The sequence below is a fragment of the Thermobia domestica genome, chromosome 16, assembly GCF_964235325.1.
Source record: "Thermobia domestica chromosome 16, izTheDome1.hap1.1, whole genome shotgun sequence".
NCBI classification, from domain to species: Eukaryota; Metazoa; Arthropoda; class Insecta; order Zygentoma; family Lepismatidae; genus Thermobia; species Thermobia domestica.
In genome coordinates, this window is record NC_137469.1 from 181,228,091 (window position 1) to 181,250,164 (window position 22,074).

The 22,074-nt window shown below is 34.0% G+C and overlaps 1 protein-coding gene across 1 annotated transcript in view; it reads right to left on the bottom strand.

The window, feature by feature from the left end:
• LOC145672705 (BCL2/adenovirus E1B 19 kDa protein-interacting protein 2-like) overlaps positions 1–22,074 on the bottom strand; it is a 108,714-nt gene that overhangs the window by 55,792 nt on the left and 30,848 nt on the right. The window contains exons 4-5 of the mRNA XM_081741876.1: positions 14,157–14,255; positions 420–512 (exon numbers count right to left, since the gene is read on the bottom strand). Coding sequence (XP_081598002.1) covers positions 420–512; positions 14,157–14,255 — 192 coding nt within the window. The remainder of the gene's footprint in view (positions 1–419; positions 513–14,156; positions 14,256–22,074) is intronic.

Consider the following 22,074-nt stretch of genomic DNA (forward strand, 5'->3'; position numbering starts at 1 on the left):
CCAGGGTATTGTAACAGGGTACTCCAAAACAAAGCAATGTGAATACTACGATAATTCAAAATTCTAAGATTCCCAGCACATTTACAAGAACACTGTGGTTACAATAATGGGACGGAAAGGGCTGTCAGAACTAACACTAATAATATCTAGTTCAATTATTAACTTTAAGTGTTACGACTGGTCGTCATGTCCCGAAGTATTACAAGAATATATCACATTATGAAACATACCTTGGAATCTGTGAAAACTAAATTAATAAGAAAGCTATCCATACACAGCAAAATGGTTAAGAATAGCATTCTGCAATGTTTAAACCACAGTGAGAACAATTACAGAGTGGAAGGAGCAAATAACATTCAACTCGTTGCTTTTTAAAATCCCTTTAACTACCTTCTTTTGTCTTTGAGTTATTCACAAACCTTTCTTTAGCCTAACGTCTTCACAACCCGGGGACAAAATTGCCTGGTAGATTGAAGTGTCCTCTTCATCATCCATATCTCCTCCGTGGTTACCTGAAAAAAAGGAATGTTTTATGTTAACGGAAATGAAATATTATATATATAAAGAGAGTGTGTGTGTGTGTGGACGATTTATCGCGTCCTTGTAATTTTTAAACTAACAAACCAATAAAGTTCAAATTTTGTAAGATGCAAATATCAACAGGGGGAATTGTTTGACATACTTTCTTTTAGTAATTCAATAGGACAAAGGAATATTTAAAATTATTTCTCAACCCTGGGTCGCAGCATACCGAGCCGAGAGGTTTATTCTGAAATTTCCGGTTTACTTTTTCAACTATTTGTTCATGTAAAATATTTTGTATTGGAGATATTATCGAGAGACGTCTATAGTCGAAAACCTAAGGTCTACAATGACGGTTGAGTAACATGTATGTAGCCTGTATCAATGATCAAGTCGCACACTTTCGAAATAACGAAACATTCGGAGACACTTTTTAGGGCAGGTCATAAAAATGGTCTGCAAGTCAATTATAAGAGTAGGCAGCATATCCTGTTATAAAAAGTGAATGGAATAAAAGGACTGCATTGCATTATGAGTTATCAATGAGCAAGAAGTATCAAGAAGACTTTTCCACTGAAAATGAAGGTAAAAATAACGTGGATGTATGGTTCTGAAATCAAACAATATTGAATATTCATTTTTGTATTTTAATTTGGTGTTCAGGAATCTCATATCGAAGGTGTTTGTGATATAGCAAATAGTGATTTTTATCACTTTAAGATAGAAAAACTACCAACTACAGAAGAAAAAAATCTAAATTTACACGTACAAAAGCTTTGATACATGATTTCATAGTGTGATTTTATTATCTCACTATTTTCTACTATCACATTTTTCTTCATCTCCTCTGAATTATTTCTATTGATTTCACTTCTCGGTATATTTCTTCAATTACTTTACTCTCTCTCTAATTTCTCTGTCTCTTCATATTTGCTTCCTAGCCTTCTCAATTTCTCTCTGTTCCATACACTCCTATCCCTTGCTCGATATTATCCTGCTTCCACACTTTCCTTTCACATACTTTCTCTTTAACGCTTCTTCAGTAACCCATTTCTTTTAAGTAAGTCTTCTCGGGCTATCAGCCAGGTGAATGTATTGACATTTGACGTTCCGACGATTTGAATGCAGACATTGCATTCATCTTCACCTGAAGATGAATGCAATGTCTACATTCGAAACGCCAGGTGTCAATACATTCACCCGGCTCATAGCCCGAGAAGACTTAAAATCACGTCGCCAGGAAAAATTCAATTCTTTCTTCAGTACTACAACAGTGCTTTGATTCCAAAATCCCACCGATTTTTTGACAGTTTAGTACATATAGTTTAATATGATTCCTATGCCTGTTACTACTTCTGCTTATTTATTTTCAAATTCAAAAACTTTCTCTGATTTTCGAACGAATAAATTTCTCACTTCCTCATTTCTTAGAGTTCCACTATCCGATTTCTTGTTTCCTACTTCCGTTCTGACTACAATTTTCACTTTGAGTATCACCAGATATCGACCTACTAGACAAGGAGGTATTTTTGTATTTTTACAATACTCTAAATCCTTTCTTTCATACATCCCTTAGTCTAATCGTGACTTTCATGTAGGTCTTCTTGTCCTGCGCTGGTTGAATGAAGTATTTCCTACTACTAATGAGTTCTGTTCATGAAAGGTTAGCAAATTTTTCCATGTTATTTCTTTTCCCTAAATCATATTTATTTACCATATTACCTTCCTATCCTTTCCTAACAAACGCAATAACAGTTCGTAATAAACCTGCATTATGCACTCTTTCCGTTTTCTTTCAATCATTGATTTAATTTGCCTTTACAACGATAACATGTATTTCTCTCGTTTATCTTATTTAATATTTAGGGTAAAAATGCTATTTTACCTGGCACTAGCTACAAATTGGAAGAAGGACAAGAAATGTTGTAATGAATGTCATGCATAATCTTGATTTTAAATGTTTTATTTTTTCGTCGATAGATGCAAATGTTTGTTTATTCGTCGTTAGGACAGTAATCTGGTTGCTGTAGTTAACAGTTTTCGTTACCAGGAATTTGTTTATGAATAACTGTAAAAATATAATGCAGTAGGACGCCACATAATATAGAAGTATATTGAAGTAGTTAATATTTATTTTGAAATATAGTGCACTTTAAGTAATCAAAACCACTGTGTAATCTTTGTATTATCATCGTAGCAAGTAACAACAATCTCATATATGAATTATACTACGATAGATCTTTAAATAAATGAATATTCGAACTGTTGTGTGGTGATATTGTTTTACCTTTCTGATATTTGCTTCCACTTCAACCGTCTCGTAGCTAATAGCTGGAATCAGTAACGCCACTATATCTTTCTTTCACTTCATAATCCTATCATCCACAAATTCTACTTTCATTACCTTTTCTTTCAACCCTTTGACCACAGTTATTTCCAACACTACATCTATTTATTAGTAATTTTTTTTTTTTTTTTTTTTTTTATTTCATTACCGAAATGTAACATTCTGTAGTTTCTGCTTTGAACTTATCCATTACCTTCCCCATTATCTGATATTGAATAAAAGCACAATTATTTATTATTAAAAGCTCACAGTAATTATAAACTAATAGCTGAAACTACATTCTAGATTCTACATTCCTTATGTCCGTTTAAAAGTTAAGTCAGATGGTTCAAAAAGTACCGCCTCTCATCTGTACTTCAACCTTATTGAATTAATGTACATGATTGGCAGGTTCCTATTTCTTCATATTCAGTTCAAAACTATCCTAACTATAAATTTTCCTCCCGTATTTTCAATTTCAAGGAAGAATTTCTAGAACTCGTGCTAGTGAATGCGATATTTGTATTCTTACTTTGATGTAAGTTTTCATATAAAAAATTTCATCCAATAGTTCGACAGAAACAAGTGACGATCTCCCCCTTCCCATTTCTAGTCAATAGTCAATTTCTGAAGGTAACTGTTATATTTTCTGGCGCGAAAAGCCACATAAACGAAATTTCGTCGCAGTAGATCAAGCAGATCAAGAAAAATATGCAATAATAGTAAATTCCAGTACCCCTGCCGCAACGGGTTGAAATTCCAAAAATGGTGAAATCGGTGTATGCAAACATACATACACACAACAGAGTCAATCTGTAGTCAAGTGTTGCAAGAAGCCTCTTCGTTTAGCACCACAAAGATAATCAGTTCATGAAAATTTCGTATTTCTATTTTTAACCGCCTCTTTGAAATCATCGCTGAATTGTCATATGGCTAGCACGCAAAATGCTTTCAGTTTACCTATCCATCTAATTGCCTCAGTGCTACTTTAACGCCCTTAGAAGAAAACCTGCAAAGAAGTTGCGATACGCTGCACTTCTTCTACAAGATCATGGTACCGGAAACTACGGTATAAATTATGATACATACTATACAGCATCTATATCCTCGAATCTTCAAAATTCGAACCGAGTTACGAATTTCATCGTTCAATGTCTGTTCTTCACCTGCGAATTACTTCAGACAGTTTCGTCTTCGAAGCATTTTAGGTTGTAGACCAATGCTGTTAGTGTTAAACACTTACCTAGAACTGAAATTTACGTATTCATCCAACAGATTTGTTTCAATTTATAGATAGATAGTTACACAGGGTGCTGAAATAATGGCGATAAGGGGATAACCATCTTCTACTCTACCAAAAAAGTGTCTAGTAATCATAAAGAAGAAAATGCCTACTTTAAAAGTTATAAGCTGTTGAAAACGATGGAAAATAAATTTTAAAGCTTCATAGATCGAGAACTATGAGAGCTATCATAATCGGGTCAAAGAATTACACAGGAAGCTCTTATCTAAATATCTATATTTCACAATCTTGTGGTAAACGTGCAACCAATTATTTAGAGGAAGTTGGAATATGGGAAGACCCTTTTTAAGCACTTATTAGGCGTAAATCACAATAGTCATGTAGATTCCATTTAAAAATTATTTTTAAAAAATATAATATGATAATATTTTAAAACATGTATTTACTAACTTGTTTTTGTTTAAGAATAAAAGTGAACAAAATATGTCGTAACTTTTAAGTTCAACAATAACTTCTATCTGGAAATACGTAGTTATTTCATAAAAGCTGACGACTGTTGGTCATTGGAAGGCACAAATATATTAAAAAAAAAAAAATTAACGTGCAATTGGCAGAGAATTGAAACAAGTGTGTAATTTGCTGACTGTTGCATTATCACTGAATTCACAGAAAAAATATTTTCCAACAGCGTTTCATGACATTGTTTGAAAATGAAATGAAATCCTTGAATTTTACGTCCCACAATTATGCCGGTTAGGCTAAAGGAGACGGGGATGATGAGAAATGAATGAAATGGTGGAATGAAGAAAGTGGGAGGAAACGGGAGAACCCCGAGAAAACCCACGAGCACGGTGTTTGTCCATCACAAAGTCCACACGGCGTGAGCTGGGATCGAACCCGGGACCCGAAGCACCGGAAGTGAACCACCGCGCCCCCTTGACATTGTTTGAAAACTAAATAATTTAAAATGTATTTTTTGCACGTTTATACATAACAAATGCTTTCAAGGTGTCTCCAGAATAGTTTGCTATGTCTGGATTCATAAAGTTCATAGGTTAAGAGCCTGACACACTAAAAACAATACAAAAATTTACCATTTTTCTTTTGCTTGTTTTTCATAAGGGAAAGCAGATAAGGAAATGGAACTTACCACAATCATAAATAATGTTATTCTGCAACAGAAAATATGAACCTGAAGAATTTTCAGTGTTGCCAGAATAACATTTCCCCCAAAATCTAAGTTAAGGCAGCGACTAGAGGAACGAACTCAAGTGCATTTGATTACGTATCATGCTGTTTTGAAATCCTGTGAACTACTTTTTAAATAATAGTTGTATTTAGTTTGAAACAAACAAAATAGTTTTTACATACAATTATTAAAATTAAATAATGTTATTTAAAATGTAGTTCACAGGATACCAAAACAGCATGATACATAAGTTAGATTTTAGGAGAATTGTTATTCTGGCAACACTGTAATTTCTATGGATGGCAACACTGAAAATTCTTCAGATTCATATTTTTTGTTTTAGATTAACACTATCTATGATTGTGGTACGTTACATTTCATTATCTCCTTTCATTTATGAAAGTCAAGCAAAAGAAAAAAATGGTAAATTTTGTATTATTTTTAGTACGTCTTGAAAATAATATCGGTTTTTACATGGAAAGGGAAAGTGATATTAGGGTTACTAAGAAAGAAACAAAATAATTTTTAAATGGCATCTACATGAATATTATCATTTACGCTTAATTAGTACTTAGAAACAACTAGTGTTGTAAATAGAAAAAAACGGTTCGTATTTTTTCAGAAATGTACGTTTGTTTTAGAAAAAAAAACATTGCCTCTCGTTTTTTTTTTCTAAATTTTGTTTTTTTTTCAAACAGTCATTTGTAATGCATCTTACGTCTATTTAAGTATGAAATATTTTTATGTAGGTGTAATCACCGTAAAATGCAACATAAATTAAACGCTAGATACTGATACGCTACAAATATTTTACAATTTACATGAATACCATACCTATTAACAATTCGGGTTTCAGCAGTTTTCATCAATATCAACTAAGAAATAAAAGTAGAAATGAAATTTTGTTTTTTCGTGAATGCAGGCCTTTAATAAGTACGAAAATAATGTCACGAACAGTATAAAATTCCAATAACTTTAAAATGAAATGAAATCTTTAAGTTTTACGTCCCACGGTTATGCCGGTTAGGCTAAAGGAGACGGTGATAATGAGAGATAAGTGAAATGGTGGAATGAATAAAGTGGGAGGAAACGGGAGAACCCCGAGAAAACCCACGAGCACGGTCCAATAACTTGTCTAAAGGTAAAAACTAATACTAATTTGCCTAATAGTATTTTTCTAAATGTCATATATAAATAATTTGTCGACTAGATATATATAATATGCAGAGCCGGCTCTACCATATACGCAGTGGCGTATTTACGATTTTGTTTCGGGAGGGGCTTTGCTAACTTTCGGGGAGATTTGCCTGAAACTGTGAAAATTCTGCAAGATATTTCATATACTTTACTATAGTAAGTAAGATTTCGGGGGGGGGCTTAAGCCCGGAAGCTCCCCTAAATACGCCACTGTATATATGCAACACGTGCATTTGCGTGGAACGGCAAGCTTGGATGGTCCGGCAAAATCTGTCATAAGTATATTATTTAAATTAAATATTTCTTGTTTGAAACAGACTTCATGATGATAGTAGTTACATTTACTAAGCTGACCTTCTATTTGAATACAACATTCATAAATTATGTTTAGGTTGCATTAATTTAAGGCCACATGGACAATGCTAAAGCAAATGGTCGAATAAATCCGAGCACAAATTGCTTGATTGTTGTCAAATGCAAGAATTCAATTCTCGAATAGTAGTGAATATCTGTTCCATATAGTAAGTTATCACAGTTTTGATATGAAAGTAGCCTTGTTTTTGTCAGAAGCAAGTTCCTTATCATTGAAGATAGAAACAAGTTTTTTTTTTTTTTTAAATGTTAGAAGATGTAGAAGAAAAATCAAGAAATAAAGATAAAAGAGCTAGTTGCACTGGAATTGCAAACTCATACATTGAGATTGAAGCTCGATAGTGAATTCTATAAAAAGGATTACCATCTTTCCTCTGCAGGTGTGTTTGCTTTATCTTTCACTATCATAATAGATTAACATTTAAAGAAAAAAAAACAGACACAACGGAATTGCATTTTTACTAAGTATTTAAGCCTTTCTGAGTGCGACTGCACTTACCCTCACCTTTGTTGTTCATGCTGGAGTAGCATAGTTAAAATCATGACTTCTAAGATTTGTTCTTTCTGGAGAAAGGGGGAGGCGGCAAATTATGCCATTGCACGAGGCGACAAATTGACTAGGACCTGAATATAGGATGACTAAATTTGAAGTAATGCAGTGTGTTACAAAATTAATATTAGGGTTTTGAAACTTTGCAGTATCTATTACAATTAACTTACAATTATAAATATTATATCAAATGAAAGAGCAACTCAAACAGTTTTGTACGCACGCATGTACATGCATTGTTCCTTCTGTCTGCCGTTAGAAAGAGCAAGTAGCAAAGATGGAGACTAGAGAGCAGAAAGCTTTTTGTGTTTTAATAAAGACTGAACCTGTACAGTGCAATCGTCTGTGTGAAGAATATTAAGGAGACGCTTGCAACTACGTCTGTATTGTTTGCAGTTGCTACAGGTCTAAAGCCTACAGACTACGGTTTACGTGCCAATTTCGCAAGTGAAATATTCCTGCATAACAATGAAGATTTTCTGGATCGTGTCGTCTTCAGTGATAAATCGACCTTTCACCTAAGAGTTAATGTGAACACTCATAATGTTTGCATCTCAACGTCAGCAAATCCTCAGGAGATGGTACAATTGAAATGAAACGCCCCTAAATTGAATGTGTTTTGTGCCATGTGGCGGAAAGTTTATGGGCCTTTCTCGCCTATCGACCAGATGTGTGCCGTGTGACGAATGAATCTCACATTGAACACTTGTAGCAAAGACTGTTTGAGGTGCTCTTTTACTTGATGCATTGCTTATAATTGTACGTAAAATGTAATAAGTACTACGAAGACTTAAAACCCCAAAATTTATTTTGAAACACCCTACATTTCTCACCAACAGTGTTGGAACTAAGATGTAAAAAGGAGAGAAAATTTTCCTTATGAAGTTATTGTTTACAACGATATTATTATTAGTCGAGATTATAACTACAACAACAACACGATAGTCAAAAAAATGTAATCAAATGTATACTCGGTGGCCCAGGTGGCCAAAGAGGCACACACAGGTGTGTCACTTGTTTAATCCGCTCCAGTGTGGACACTAATTAAGATATCGGGATATTATTCTTGCAAAATGTGGTTGGACTATAGTTTAACATATTAATTTCTTTTTCTTCTGGTGTCGAACTTCCTTCTCAAATTTCACCCCAGTCAAAAATTCGAGAATTTTCTAATTTCGAATTTCCTTTACTTTTTTTCCCTTGTAGCTTCCTTCGTTGTAGAAAGACATCCTTAAGACTTGCCAGGTAGATACCTCGGATGGATACCTAACTGTTGACATCAATTGGACGGGCCTGCGCGCAGTGCTGCCAATTAGGGAAATTAAAATTCTCCTATACTTGGGCAAAAAATTAGAAATTTTTGTTTATAAATCCGTACCTATACGTCCGAGTGCAAGTCAACTTACGCCAATCGAACATTTGTCCTTACTTAACAAACGAAAGTACAGATCGTTACAATGGGGTAATTAGGGGGCGCACGTAAAATTCCTATTTAGGTTCTAGCCCTTGATTTTTCTAGTTTTCCCTTACTTTTCTGTTTACCGTAATATATTTTTTGGTAATTAGAGGCTTTGTTCCTTAAATATTGCCATAATACTTATAGGATATATTAGTGGTGTACCAATGTTTAATTTAAGATAGTTTGCGTCTGTTTGGTAGCAGTGTTGCCAGCTACAGAATATTTTAATTCCAGATTTTAGAGGGAAATTTTGGAAAAAATATATGTTTTGTTTCTATTATTTCCCTCTTGTTGGCTATATCGGAACAAACGTACCAGTATCTGGAAGTCTCGTTTTTGCTCTACACAACCCACTATAGAAAGTTTCAATAGGATAATTAGGGGAAGTACAGTTGAGGTTTACCGTGGACCTTGTTCTCTAATTGGAAAGATAACTGTGATTTTTTTAAAGGTAGAATGACATATTTTTTATTGACATGCTTACTTTATTAGATATCGTCACAATATTTGTAAGATATATATTAGAGGGATACCAAAGCTTATTTTAAGATAGTTTGTGTGTGTCTGATAGTAGTGTTGCTAGCTACAAAAAATTTAATTCCAGATTTTAGGGGCAAATTTTGGAAAAAATTCCCTTTTTTATTCTTATTATTTCCTTCTTCTTGGCTACATTCGAACAAATGTACTAGTGTCTAACAGCCTCATCCTTAGCCTACACAGCGCACCACAAAAAGTTTCACTAGAATAATTAGGGGAAGTACAGTTGAGGTTTATAATAAACCATTTTCTGGAAATGGTAAGAAAATGGAGAATTTCTGAGGTAGAATGAGATTTTTTTAAAATTTCAAGCTTACTTTGTTATATATCGCCATGATACTTGTAGGATATATTCTTGGAGTACTACGGTTTATTTTCAGATACTTTTCGTGTGTCTGATGGCAGCGTTTCCAGCCAAAACAATTAATTGGTGAAAAATTCGGAAAATTTCCCTTTTCCCCTCTATTATTACCCTCTTACTGGCTACATTGAAACAAACGTATCATTACCTGAAAGCTTCCTCTTTGGCCTACAGAACGCACCATAAAATGTTTCAATAGGATAATTAGAGAAGCTGTAGCCCCGGCATATTTGATTTTTGCTTCTGAGACGTAAAAAGGGTCAAAATTTCATGTGTATGACAGAATTTTTTCTGTTCCTCTTTGAATGGAAGCCAGCGACTTCAGGATTTCACTGTACCTTGTCAACACACCAAAGATTTGTTTAGGTGACTTGAACCCATATAGCAGCAATGGTGCTAGATTTTTTTTTTTTTAAATTTCGGTTAGGGAATTTTTTGTAAATTTTCACTCCTACATTTCCCTCAATAATTTCCCACCCGTTGGCAACACTGCAATACAACTTACACCAAAAATAGCCACATTCATTTTCTTAAAAACAAGGTCTTAACCATATAAATCGAATGCATAGTTTTTGAGCAATAAGTCACTAACTGGAAATATAGGAAAACGCCAAAGATGACCTGGGGTCGAAAGGAATATTCACACAATTTTGCTCGTATAGGTTCAAAGAAACAAACGATTTGTAAGTTACGAGGGCTTCGACTCAAGTTGTGTTGATTATTTCAATAATCTGCAGCATAAATCAATAAATAATAGTTGCCAGAAAAAAAACAGACTTTTGAAAAAAAACATGAAAAAGAACGATGTTTTTTATTGAAAAAAAACTTCACAGAAAAAAAAACTTTTTTTTTTTTTTTTTTTTTTTACACTAGAAACAACTCCTCGTACCCCAACTTCCTCTACATATTTCATTGTGCAGCATCCTGAAACATAAATATTTAAATCGACCATCCTGTGTAATTCCTTGACCCGATTACAATCAATCTATAGAGCTTTAAAGTTTATTTTCCGTCATCTCAGTAACTTATAATTAGGGCTCGGATATTTAGTGTTCCAGCAAAGAACTGAACTTAGTGTGTATGTGAGAGGTGGGCAGGTTGCTGAAGCAACGTTTTTAAATAATCACATTACTTTTGGTACTCCAAAATAGACATTAATGTTCATCAGATTTCACCAAAAAAAAAAAAACTTTTTCACCCAAGCAACAAATTTTTAATTTCCATTCGAGTATACTTGCTGGTTTATGCCTGCTTCGTGAGCAAAAAAAGTGGCCCCTGCCTGAGAACCCAGGCTTAATGACCGCGGAAAACCTAGGACTAACTCCTCTAAATTTTGGCAATGGGTACCTGGGTCCACCCTCAAATTTGAGGAGGGATAAATAGGACCACTTAAATTCTGGAAACTGCCAGATGCATCTTGTTATCCTTTTATGAGTAAAAAACCGTCAAAAATGTAAATTTCGGAGATTTTAGATCTACTAATAGAGATGTTTGATCTAGTCGAGGTAACGTGGTAAAGCCTCCTCTTTGATGAGTCTTTATTACGTTAATGGTCACATGACTGAAAACAGGGCTCTATTCTCTTTTATAAGATATGAGTACACATGCCCTCTTAAATTTCGAGAAGGATGTGCTGGTCCACCCCTTAAATTTGGGAATTGTTAAAAAAATTGTAAATGTTCTCTAGGACTGGAATATAGAACAATGTAAATTTGGATGCTCCGCTTATCCCCTTTTATGGGTTAGAAAAATTGTCAAAATATACGTATTGCCACGTGTTCACCACGTGCTTAATTATTGACTTAATTTATCTTCTTTGGTGAGTCTTATCACCTTATATGGATGAGAAAAAGGAGTCTATTCTCTCTTTCATACAACACGGTTACATTGATACTGTTTTCAAAATTTGGGAGGGCTGTGTTGGCCCACTCAAATTTGGGAATGCCCAAAAACTACAATTTTATAAATGTTTTTTTAGAATTCGAATACATAACTTTGGAAATCAGGGTAGTCCTACTTCTCCCCTTCTATGGGTAAAAAATTGTCAAAATATTTGTATTGCCATGTGCTCATCACGTGATTGGTTATTGGGCTAATTTATCTTATTTGATGACTCTTTATTACATGACATGGTTATATGGTTGAATATACATGAGTCAATTTTCTTGCATAAAGCATGGGCACTTTGATACCCCTTTTAAATTTTAGAAGGGGAGTGTATTGGCCTACCTTAAATTTGTTGATTACCAAAAAAGTACAATTTGGAAGATGTTAGAAAGCAAGTGCACACTTTTCTAAATGTCTTTGGTTCAGCTTGTATCCTTTTCTGATTTAAAAAGAAATGTTGCAAGTGAACTTAAATTTTGGAAATTGTCAAAACTAAAAATTGGTACATGATCTCTAAGACTATTGGATGTTCCATGTTGTTTCCTTCTATGGTTAAAAAAATTGCCAAAAATTGAAATTTAGGAGCTTTGTAACCTAATTTATTGTATAAGATATGTTTTTACTGTAGTATATGATATATGGATGAATACAAGATCTCGTTTTGTTTCATGAGTAGTTTGAGACAGTGTTCTTAAGGTTTTGGGGGGAGCGTACACTTGACTCATCTCTGAATTTAGGAATTGTCAAAAATAAATATCGCTGACTGTTCTCTAGGATTTGGAGATATACATGTATTTTTATAAATTTGGATGGTCAAGTTGATCCCTTGCATGGGTCAAACATTGCCAAAATTTAGGTTTGCGGGATTTTACCTTATCTAAACTGAGAGACTGTTATACAGGGTTAGCATAAATTATTCATTCGTTTTGAAAAGGCTATATTTTCAAAAGTATTACACAAACTCACCAAGTTCGCATAGTGTACAATCAATGGCATATGCCAGTTCGTGACTACCTAACGATGAACTTCCGCATTGCTGGATTAGGCGTATTGGTGAGAATGACCTAGCTTTGTTCCCCTGGCCTTCCAGATCTCCTGATTTAACGCCCTGCGACTTCTTCCTGTGAGGGACGTTAAGGACCTTGTTTACGTACCCCCACTACGTAATCCTTATTTGAGCTTAAAGAACGCATTAGTGCTGCAGTACAGACAACTGACAGGACTATGCTACAAAATGTATGGAATGAGCTCGAATATCGTCTGGATGTGTGTCGTGTCACCAAAGGAGCGCATATTGAACATTTGTAGAGGGTGTATAAAATTGGAGAGTTTGGGTTCTTTTCATATATCTTTCGTGTAATACTTTAGAAAATATAGACTTTTCAAAACGAATGGATCATTCATGCTAACCTTGTATCAGATGATCATACAAATGAGTACGGGACATAGTTTAAAGGACATTGGTGAAAACTTATCTTTGGTGAGATCTTATTGGTTGATCTTTGTCTGATTTTTTTTTTTTTTCTAAGCTTGAAAACTGATAGGTAATTACTGTTTATTGATATATATAAACAACTTCACATTCTGAACCTTAGGATTATAGTTACGGGTCAGTCTAATGTCATTGGTGGAAAAATTGAAACACGCAATTATTAAAAACCGATTCATATACAACAATAGCAATTTCCCACTTTGACTTTAGCTCTAACTCATAGTCTAAAGTCATAGGTGGAAAGTTACTCTTCATGAAATCTGATTGGCTGTTCACATTCAAATCTTCGTTTAGATTTTTTTTTAAGGTTTTGAAAAGTTTTGTATAAGATTTTACACACAGTATTTCAAAACACTTTTATTTCGAAAATTTTTTCAACGTTAGTATTGTAGTCACGACTCAGTATAAAGGTCACTGGTAAAAAATTCTAGGACTTGAAAACTGATAGGTAACTATTAAATCATCTTGATATACAGCAACAATTTCACACTGAATTTTATGATTTATAGTCTTGAATCATAGTCAAAGATCATAGATGTAGTCGAATAGTTGAAAACCGTTTATCTGTTAATCGAATAATTAAAAAAACACTTATTTCGTTAATCAAATTCTTGAAAAACGGAAGAGTTTGACGGCTGTGAAACTTCTTTTCTTATCACAATATTTCGGTTTGTCAATGTTTGTTTTGCTGAAGAATGTGGTTGAGCTTTTAATTTGAGGTAATTATAAAAATTCGATTCATATACAACAACAATAATTTCACATGTGAACTTTAAATTTTTTGAGAAATTCTGTTCAATTTTTTTTTTATTTTGAAAAATTTCTCGACCACTTCAAACTTTTAAAAATTAGTGTTTTGAAACTTTTACAATCTTAGGATTGTGCTGCAATTCTGCTGACACAGAATAAACTTGTTTAGACATGTATGATTGTATCATGATGACTAAATTTTTGTGTACAATTTGCTAAATCTTTTTATTCTAAAATGTTCCCATATTTTAGAATATTTTCATAGTTTTACCTATGTTTTCTGGTTCCTCATTCGGCATAGTCATGCCATGTGCTTCACACGTTTTTTGAGTCAACAGCTTCATTTGTTTAGGACTACTTGGAAAGTCAACTGAAATGTACAAAAACAGTACAATAAATCAATAAATAATTACTCACATACGTACATACAAACAAAGAAACAATGAGAACATACATAAGATTTTTTTCTACAATTAACCAACCATTTACAAACTATGACCCGTCAGAACTCATCACTGTTTCAATGGTAAGTAATAATTTGAAATGTGATAACCACTATTTTTATGCTACATTCGTTACAGGGGGGGGGGGGCTAGCGGAATACTCAAATTGTATGTCAATTCATCAATAACATCGAATACTAAAACATCGATAGGACATTTCATCGACAGTATCTAACATCGACGGTTCATTACATCGTCAATGAAATCATGGACAGTCGATTCATCGATAACCAAATCATCGACATTACATAACATCAACAATTAAAACGTAACACAGTTAGCAATATGGAGGGCACATAATGTCTTACATGTTAACTCATTGAAAATTAATAAAACATGGACACCTAAAAAAAAAATCTACTGCCAAATCATTCACCACCATATTACCGACTACCAGATCTATAGCCAGAACATGGATAATGAAAACATGAACAAGCTAACAATCGCCAACCAAAACTTCCACACACAGTAATGTTCTCCTTTAGAGCTCATGACCTGCAGTGATTAAGGAAAACACTATGCGTTTCTACAGTTCTTCGTATGTAATTCATGTTATTTTGTAATATAATGTTTATGAATACAATTTTACTCGATTACATTGTTTATTATATGTTATGTGATACTTGTTATACTCTTTTGCTTTAGCCAATGCGTGATGCAATATGTCAAAACATCGACCCAATAATATCGACATACATTTAATCGATGGTACATAACATCGACAGCACATATCCATGGCACGTAAAATAGAACCCATATCATCGACAGTCATAATAAAAGCGTTTAACACCAGCGGAATCAGCTGATTTCTGGCTCTTCCCCAAGATCAAAAAGGACCTCAAAGCTAACCGTTTTGCCACTATAGAAGACATCCATACCAACGCGATGACAACTTCGGAACATACCAAAACAGGAATTGACTTTCAGCGTTGTTTCCAGCAATGGCAGGAGCGGTGCATTCTCAAGAAGCCTATTTTGAACATGATTAAGTGAATGTGGTAATAAATAGTTAGAACGAAATGCTGGGAAATTTTTGACTGCTCCTCGTATACACAGTTATACAGAAATTTTCAATAAACGTCAGAAAATCGAAACTAAAATGTGTGCAATAACCGTGCAAGATTAGGCATACGCTATACAATTGACGAAAGCGAATAGCAAAATTGAGAAACAATCAAAGGTAAAATATTTTTGTTGTTTTCTATATTTATTTTTTACTCTCCTTTTTCTATTAACTTTTCATTTCATTTTTTTTTTTCTATGAATGAATGATTCAATGCATTATCCAAACTAAGGTTTATTTCAGCCAAAAGCTAGCTACCTTGTGGATCAGCATTTTAACTGCTTCTAAACAAATCACATTTTTTATTATTATTTATTTATTTATCACGGAAGAAACCTTATAAATTAAAATATTCGTGTGTTGATTCTGTCATAAGAATTTTGCAGAAATTAAACTATAATAAACACTATTCAAATCATACTAGTAGACATGCTCAAGTGGAGTAATTTCTTTGCGAATTACTGTTAACAACTGGAGTTACCATGTATTAGAAAATATTATTTCGAAATTCTACTTAGTGCAAACGCAGAATCGAATGATTTCCTAGAGTAACAACCAAACGACGACAGAACAACGTTGGCTTTCAGAAAACTTTACTGGGTACGTAAGATAAAAATGTGAAAGGCTACACTGAGACAGAATGTGCCTTGCGCAAAAGTGACCCTCTAATGTAATTAATTTAGTTGTGGGAGATGCAGTTGGCCATAACCGAAGGATAAAGTCCTCCTCAAGAAACACTGGTACCCGTACCATATATATTAATATCAGTTGACAACCTTTCCCCGTTCGTACGTTACATATTAGTTAAAATAGAGAAAGCATTTTCTCGTGTAGTAGTTAATAACATTTTGTCATATTTAAAAATTAAAAGTTTCCCATTGTTGATGTTTTGGTTATTGATATTCCTGTCGTGTCGTGAATGTTTTCCATTGTCGGTATTTTGGATCCTCATTTTATGTAATCCTGTTTTTTTTATTATTATTATTATTATTATTATTATTATTTTCTGTATAATACACTATTCATATTTCATTTGTCAATTTTATGTGCTACCGAAGTTTTAGCTGACAGTGTTATGTGCCGTGTATGTTTTAATTTCGAACGTTTTATGAGAAAAATGAAATGAAATCTTTGAGTTTTACGTCCCATGGTTATGCCGGTTAGGCTAAAGGAGACGGTGATGATGAGTAATGAATGAAATGGTGGAATGAAGAAAGTGGGAGGAAACAGGACAATCCCGAGAAAACCCACGCACGCGGTGTTTGTCCACCACAAGGTTCACTTGGCGGGGGTTGGGATGAACGAAGGAACGTTTTATATGTCGATATTTTGGGTGCCGAGTCATGCACTGTCGATGTTTTGATTGTCGATGCCTTGGCTGTGGATGAATTAGCTCTCGATGCTTTTGTCGTCTATATTTTAGTTGTCGATGAATTGGTTGTAGATGTTTTGGTTGTCGATGATTTGACTGTACATGAATTGGCTGTTGACAAACTGGGTATCGATGATCTAGTTATCGATGAATTGGGTGTATGATTTGGTTGTCGATCATTTGGTCTTAGTAGGTTGATAGTTTGGTGTTGATGAATTGTCGTGATATCGATACTAATTACAATTTTGGCTTATTTCAGCATTGTGCTTTTTAACCATCAATCGTGCTCTAAAAAAATGACAATTCGACACTTTTTCAGTACTTGACAATTCTCTTGTGAATGAAATAATTAAATCGTCCTGTCAAAATTTAAAGCAAACACAAAAGCGAATCAAATAACATTAACTTGTCATGTGATGTGACGAGTTAGCAGTAAATACTTGATGAAAACGCCGTTGAAGATGATGATGGCCCATTGAATATTTCAGCAATTACTAAACAGGGTGTCTACTGAGTTTCATTTTTAAATTTCCAGTATATTTCCAGTACATTCAGTATAACTATCAGCAAAATTCCTGTACCTAATACAATGATTTTTTTAAAAGTTCTTTAGGAATAATCACACTCTTGATGATTTCAGGTTTGTAATTGTTTTACCATCAAAAGAATATTTTATTTTTAATAAATTTAGTTAACTTTGATTTGTTTTCTTCAAATACAATGATTTTTTAACATTTTCTAACGGGCCTCCTAACTCCCCTCACAGCCCTGTACTCCACCCATTGCTTTAAATGTCTAATTACAAAATGTATGCTCTGGAAAAATTTACAATCTGAACGGATACGAAATAGTTTTTAAGACTATTAAAACAATTACAAAAAAGTATTGTTGACGAACTACCAGTTTCATGATTTTTCCAGTATGTGGATCAACATTCCAGTATATTTCCAGTATCAAAATTAAATTCCAGTATAATTCAAGTATTTCCAGTATTTCTAGTATCAGTAGACACCCTTCTAAATAACAAAAGTATACCAAGGTTAGTACAAGTTAATTTTTGCTAGCATGTATCACTTTGGTTCTTGAAGTTTATTCAAATAAAAATAGTTTGGTTAGAGTTCTCACTTTTGGTGCTGAAGCCTAGGATTCGATTCCCGACAAGACTGTGTGTGCTTTGGATCTCATGTTAAGTTTCGATTTCACTTTTCATAGAGCCTCAGTTAAGTGCCTATTTCCACGCTGGAGATTCCACTTGCTTTCCGGTAGGTCATGATTATTCATCGAAGGCGTCCAAATAACCTTTTGCTAATTACTGTCTTCTCCCTATCACGAAATATAGAGGCAATTTCCAGTCATTCCATGGGTTCTGCGATTACCTTACAGAATGCATCATTGTCAGTGGTTTTGTGGACAGAACATCCTATGATCCAGTTGTTTCTGGTCTGTAACAAAATTTTCGACCATGACCATGCATCAGTTTACAATGCTGGAGCTATTAAGGCATTATGGTTTGATTAACATTGGGGTAAACTTCAACACCTTCCCTGACCCATCTAATCTTCCAAACCTTAACATTATTGAACATTGTATTCGATGCTGGAGCAGATATCCTACTGTTTCTTCGCTGATATAACTGACAAGTAAAGGGTCCAAATGGATGAATCGAGATGCAGAATGAGACAGTGCGCCTGATAGATATCTGAAAATATGTGTATGTGCAAAGTTATAGCGGCTGAGCGCCATAAGAAACGAAGGGGGAGGATGTCAAAGTTGGTGGGGAAGGGCTATGCTATGTTATTGAAATGCATCAAATAAACTGTTGAATCGTAAAAATAGTGAAAGACAGACAATGAAAACGGTGGTAGTTTCACATATTGACGAAAGAAAAATGGGAAAAGTAGATCACGAACCTCCACCACTATACTGAAATCCGCCATTTTGAAATCTGAGATATTTTTTGAAACGGAAAGGTAGTTATGTGATATATCAATTAGGGCCGGCATGTTCTCAAAAAGTCAATTCTGAACCTTAGGGATCGTTATCTGTTGTTACTTGGAAGATTTAGGATCATCTTTACAGTTATTTACGAAAATATACGAGACTGATACTCGTATGTTGAAAGTTTGGATTATCACGAAAGCAAATGCAAGTTAAACAGATCTACAAGCCACGAAAATAACAGTGAAATTTGATATCCAAGTTGTATATTATTACATTATTATTTATGACATTACTTCTAATTTGCTTCGCACGTAGTGCCGAAGAGAACTGTTCCGTAAAAGCGTACAACTTATTGGATCGAAAAAGAAGCAATATCTAGGAAATGGAGGAATTTTTGCAAGGTAATTTGAATTCTTTGGGCACGTTCAAGCAAAAGATAGAGAGACCGTCTACAAAGAAAATAAATAATGAAGTGCTATATATCTTTAAAAGTGCGAGAAACAGTGGCGCTATCATTCATGACCGTACTCTTCCGATATGGGCATTGCATGTGAAAAAACAAATTGATCCAAACAATACCACAGATATCAAGGCGTCCGTGTCCTGGGTAAAGAAATTTAAGAAACGAAAAATTACACACATACTGTCAGCAAGAACTCGCAATATGAACAGGATCTGCGCAAAACGGCAGAAAAGTTTATTGCGAGAACAAAGTGCCTAATAATTTGCAGCTAGTGATGTGAGGTGGAAAATTTTCCCTTCTAAGAAAAATATCAGTAATCAAGTAACAATTCCTCAGCAATCGTAAAATTGGTTGAATTCATGTACAGAAATCTAAAAAAGTGAAAGGTCGTTTAAAGAATCTGAAAATTTTCATGGCTTAGACAATTTTCAGTAGTATATAGGAACAAGTTAAACAATTTTTCATGAATCGAAATATTTTCTGTCTTATATGGAAAATTTGAAGAACTTTTTTTGAGTCGGAAAATGTTCATCACTTTGAAGCAAAAGTAAAACAACTTTTTGTGAATCGGAAAATTTTATTGCTCTGTAGAAACAAGTGAAAGGAATTTTCATAGATCGGAAAATTTTTTATCACGATGTAGAAACAAGTGGAAAAAACTTTTCATAAGCCGGACAATTTTGGATATTATGTATAGTGTTGTTAGGTGGAAAATTTTCCACTATATTTAACTGCACATTCAGCTACAAAATTGAATTTCTGTAGAGGAAAGTTAACACAGTGTTTCTCTCTCTCTCTCTCTCTTGTTCTGCGTGTTCCTTCGTTGCTAAGCGGTTAGCATACGCGCCTTTGGCATGGAAGACCTGGCTTCGATTATCAGCGGGAGCACATGTAGTTCGGATTTCACGTTAATCAGTTGGTCCCGTCTTATCTAGTCTCGCTGCTGAAAGGGACGTTAAACTCAAAACCAACTCAATTCAACTCCTCTCTCTCTCTCTGTGTGTGTGTGTGTGTGTGTGTATACAAAGAACAGAGAACATGAGTTCGTAGAGTACAAATATCCAATTCTATTATTTAAAATTTCAATTTAATAAAAGTCATGAATATTTTCAGATTCATAAAAACATGCTCCACTTATTCCTACATCGTTGTTTAGCCGTAGAATTTATTGGTAATAAATATTGACTTGAAAATTTTCATGAAGTGAAAATCTAACCATTCTTCATTTTAAGAATGTTTCAAAAACTTCAATGCGTTCTTCCCCTAGAATCCACCTTTGATCTTACAATATTCGATTTCGTCAGTTTAATACACATAAGACAGTTTTCTCATAGCTTTACTACTTTTATAGATTTACATTCTGCAACATTTATAAATAAGTAGATATAATAGAGAGAAAGAGAGAGAAAAACACTATGTAAATTTTTACTTCCGAACTTGAAATATTAGAAAATTTTCTGGTTCCCGAAATCTAATTTGAAAATTATAGTTTGTTGCTGTCTAATTTTCCTCTACAGGAATTGTATATCTCAATGTGCAGTTAAATATAGTGGAAAATTTTCCACCTAACATCACTATACATAATATCCAAAACTGTCCGGATTATGAAAAGTGTTTTCACTTGTTTCTACATCGTGATGAAAATTTTCCGATTCATGAAAATTCCTTACATTTGTTTCTACAGAGGAATAAAACTTTCCGATTCACAAAAAGTTGTTTTACTTTTTGCTTCAAAATGACGAAAATTTTCCGACTCATAAAAATTTCTTCAATTTTTCCATACAAGACACAAAATATTTCGATTTATGAAACATTGTTTCACTTGTTCGTACATATTACTGAAAATTGTCTAAGCCATGAAAATTTTCAGATTCTTTAAACGATCCCTCCATTTTTAACATTTCTATATATAAATTCAATCACTGTTTTGAATACTAAGGAATTGCTACTTGATCACTGATATTTGTTAAGAACTGAAAATTTTCCGGAAAAATATAGAAGAAAATTTTCCACCTCACATCACGGCTAAACAACGATGTAGGAGTAAGTGGTATATGTTTTTATGAATCGGAAAATTTTCCGTTTTAAAATTTTCCGGAAAATTTTCATCATTGTACAGGACAGACAATTCTTCGATTCATGAAAAATTGTTTCACTTGTTCCTACATAGTACTGAAAATTGTCTGACACATGAAAATTTTCAGATTCTTTAAACAATGTTTCAATTTTTAACATTTTTATACATGAATTTAATCAATTTATGAATACTGAGGATATTGTTACTTGATCACTGATATTTGTTAATGGAAAATTTTCCGGAAAGTATAGAAGAAAATTTTCCACCTCACATCACGGCTATACAACGATGTAGGAATAAGTGGAGTATGTTTTTATGAATCGGAAAATTTTCCGTTTCAATTTTTTCCGGAAAATTTTCATCACTATTTGCAGCGACCTTCAACAGCATTCAATGCAGATCAAAACCGGTTGGCGTGCGGAGAGTACCTGAATCAAGAGTTCCCTGGAAGGTGGAACGGGTGTCGGAGACCGGTGGAATGGCCACCATGCTCCTTGGATCTTGACTTCTACCTCTGAGGCCACCTTCAGTTCATAGTATCCTCCGTCAAAATCCGGAATTTACCACATCTCGTGCAGCGGATTGAGGATATGTACTTATGTGCGTTCAAGGATTTTGCTGACTGTGCATGAGGAGTGGAAAGGGCATGTGGCACACACCATTGTTGATAGGGTGGTCATTTCGAGAATGTGTTGTGATGGTATCCAAAGGTATAAAACAGGCCATAATTCATCAACGGTTAGTGATATGACAAAATGGACAGCAGCATT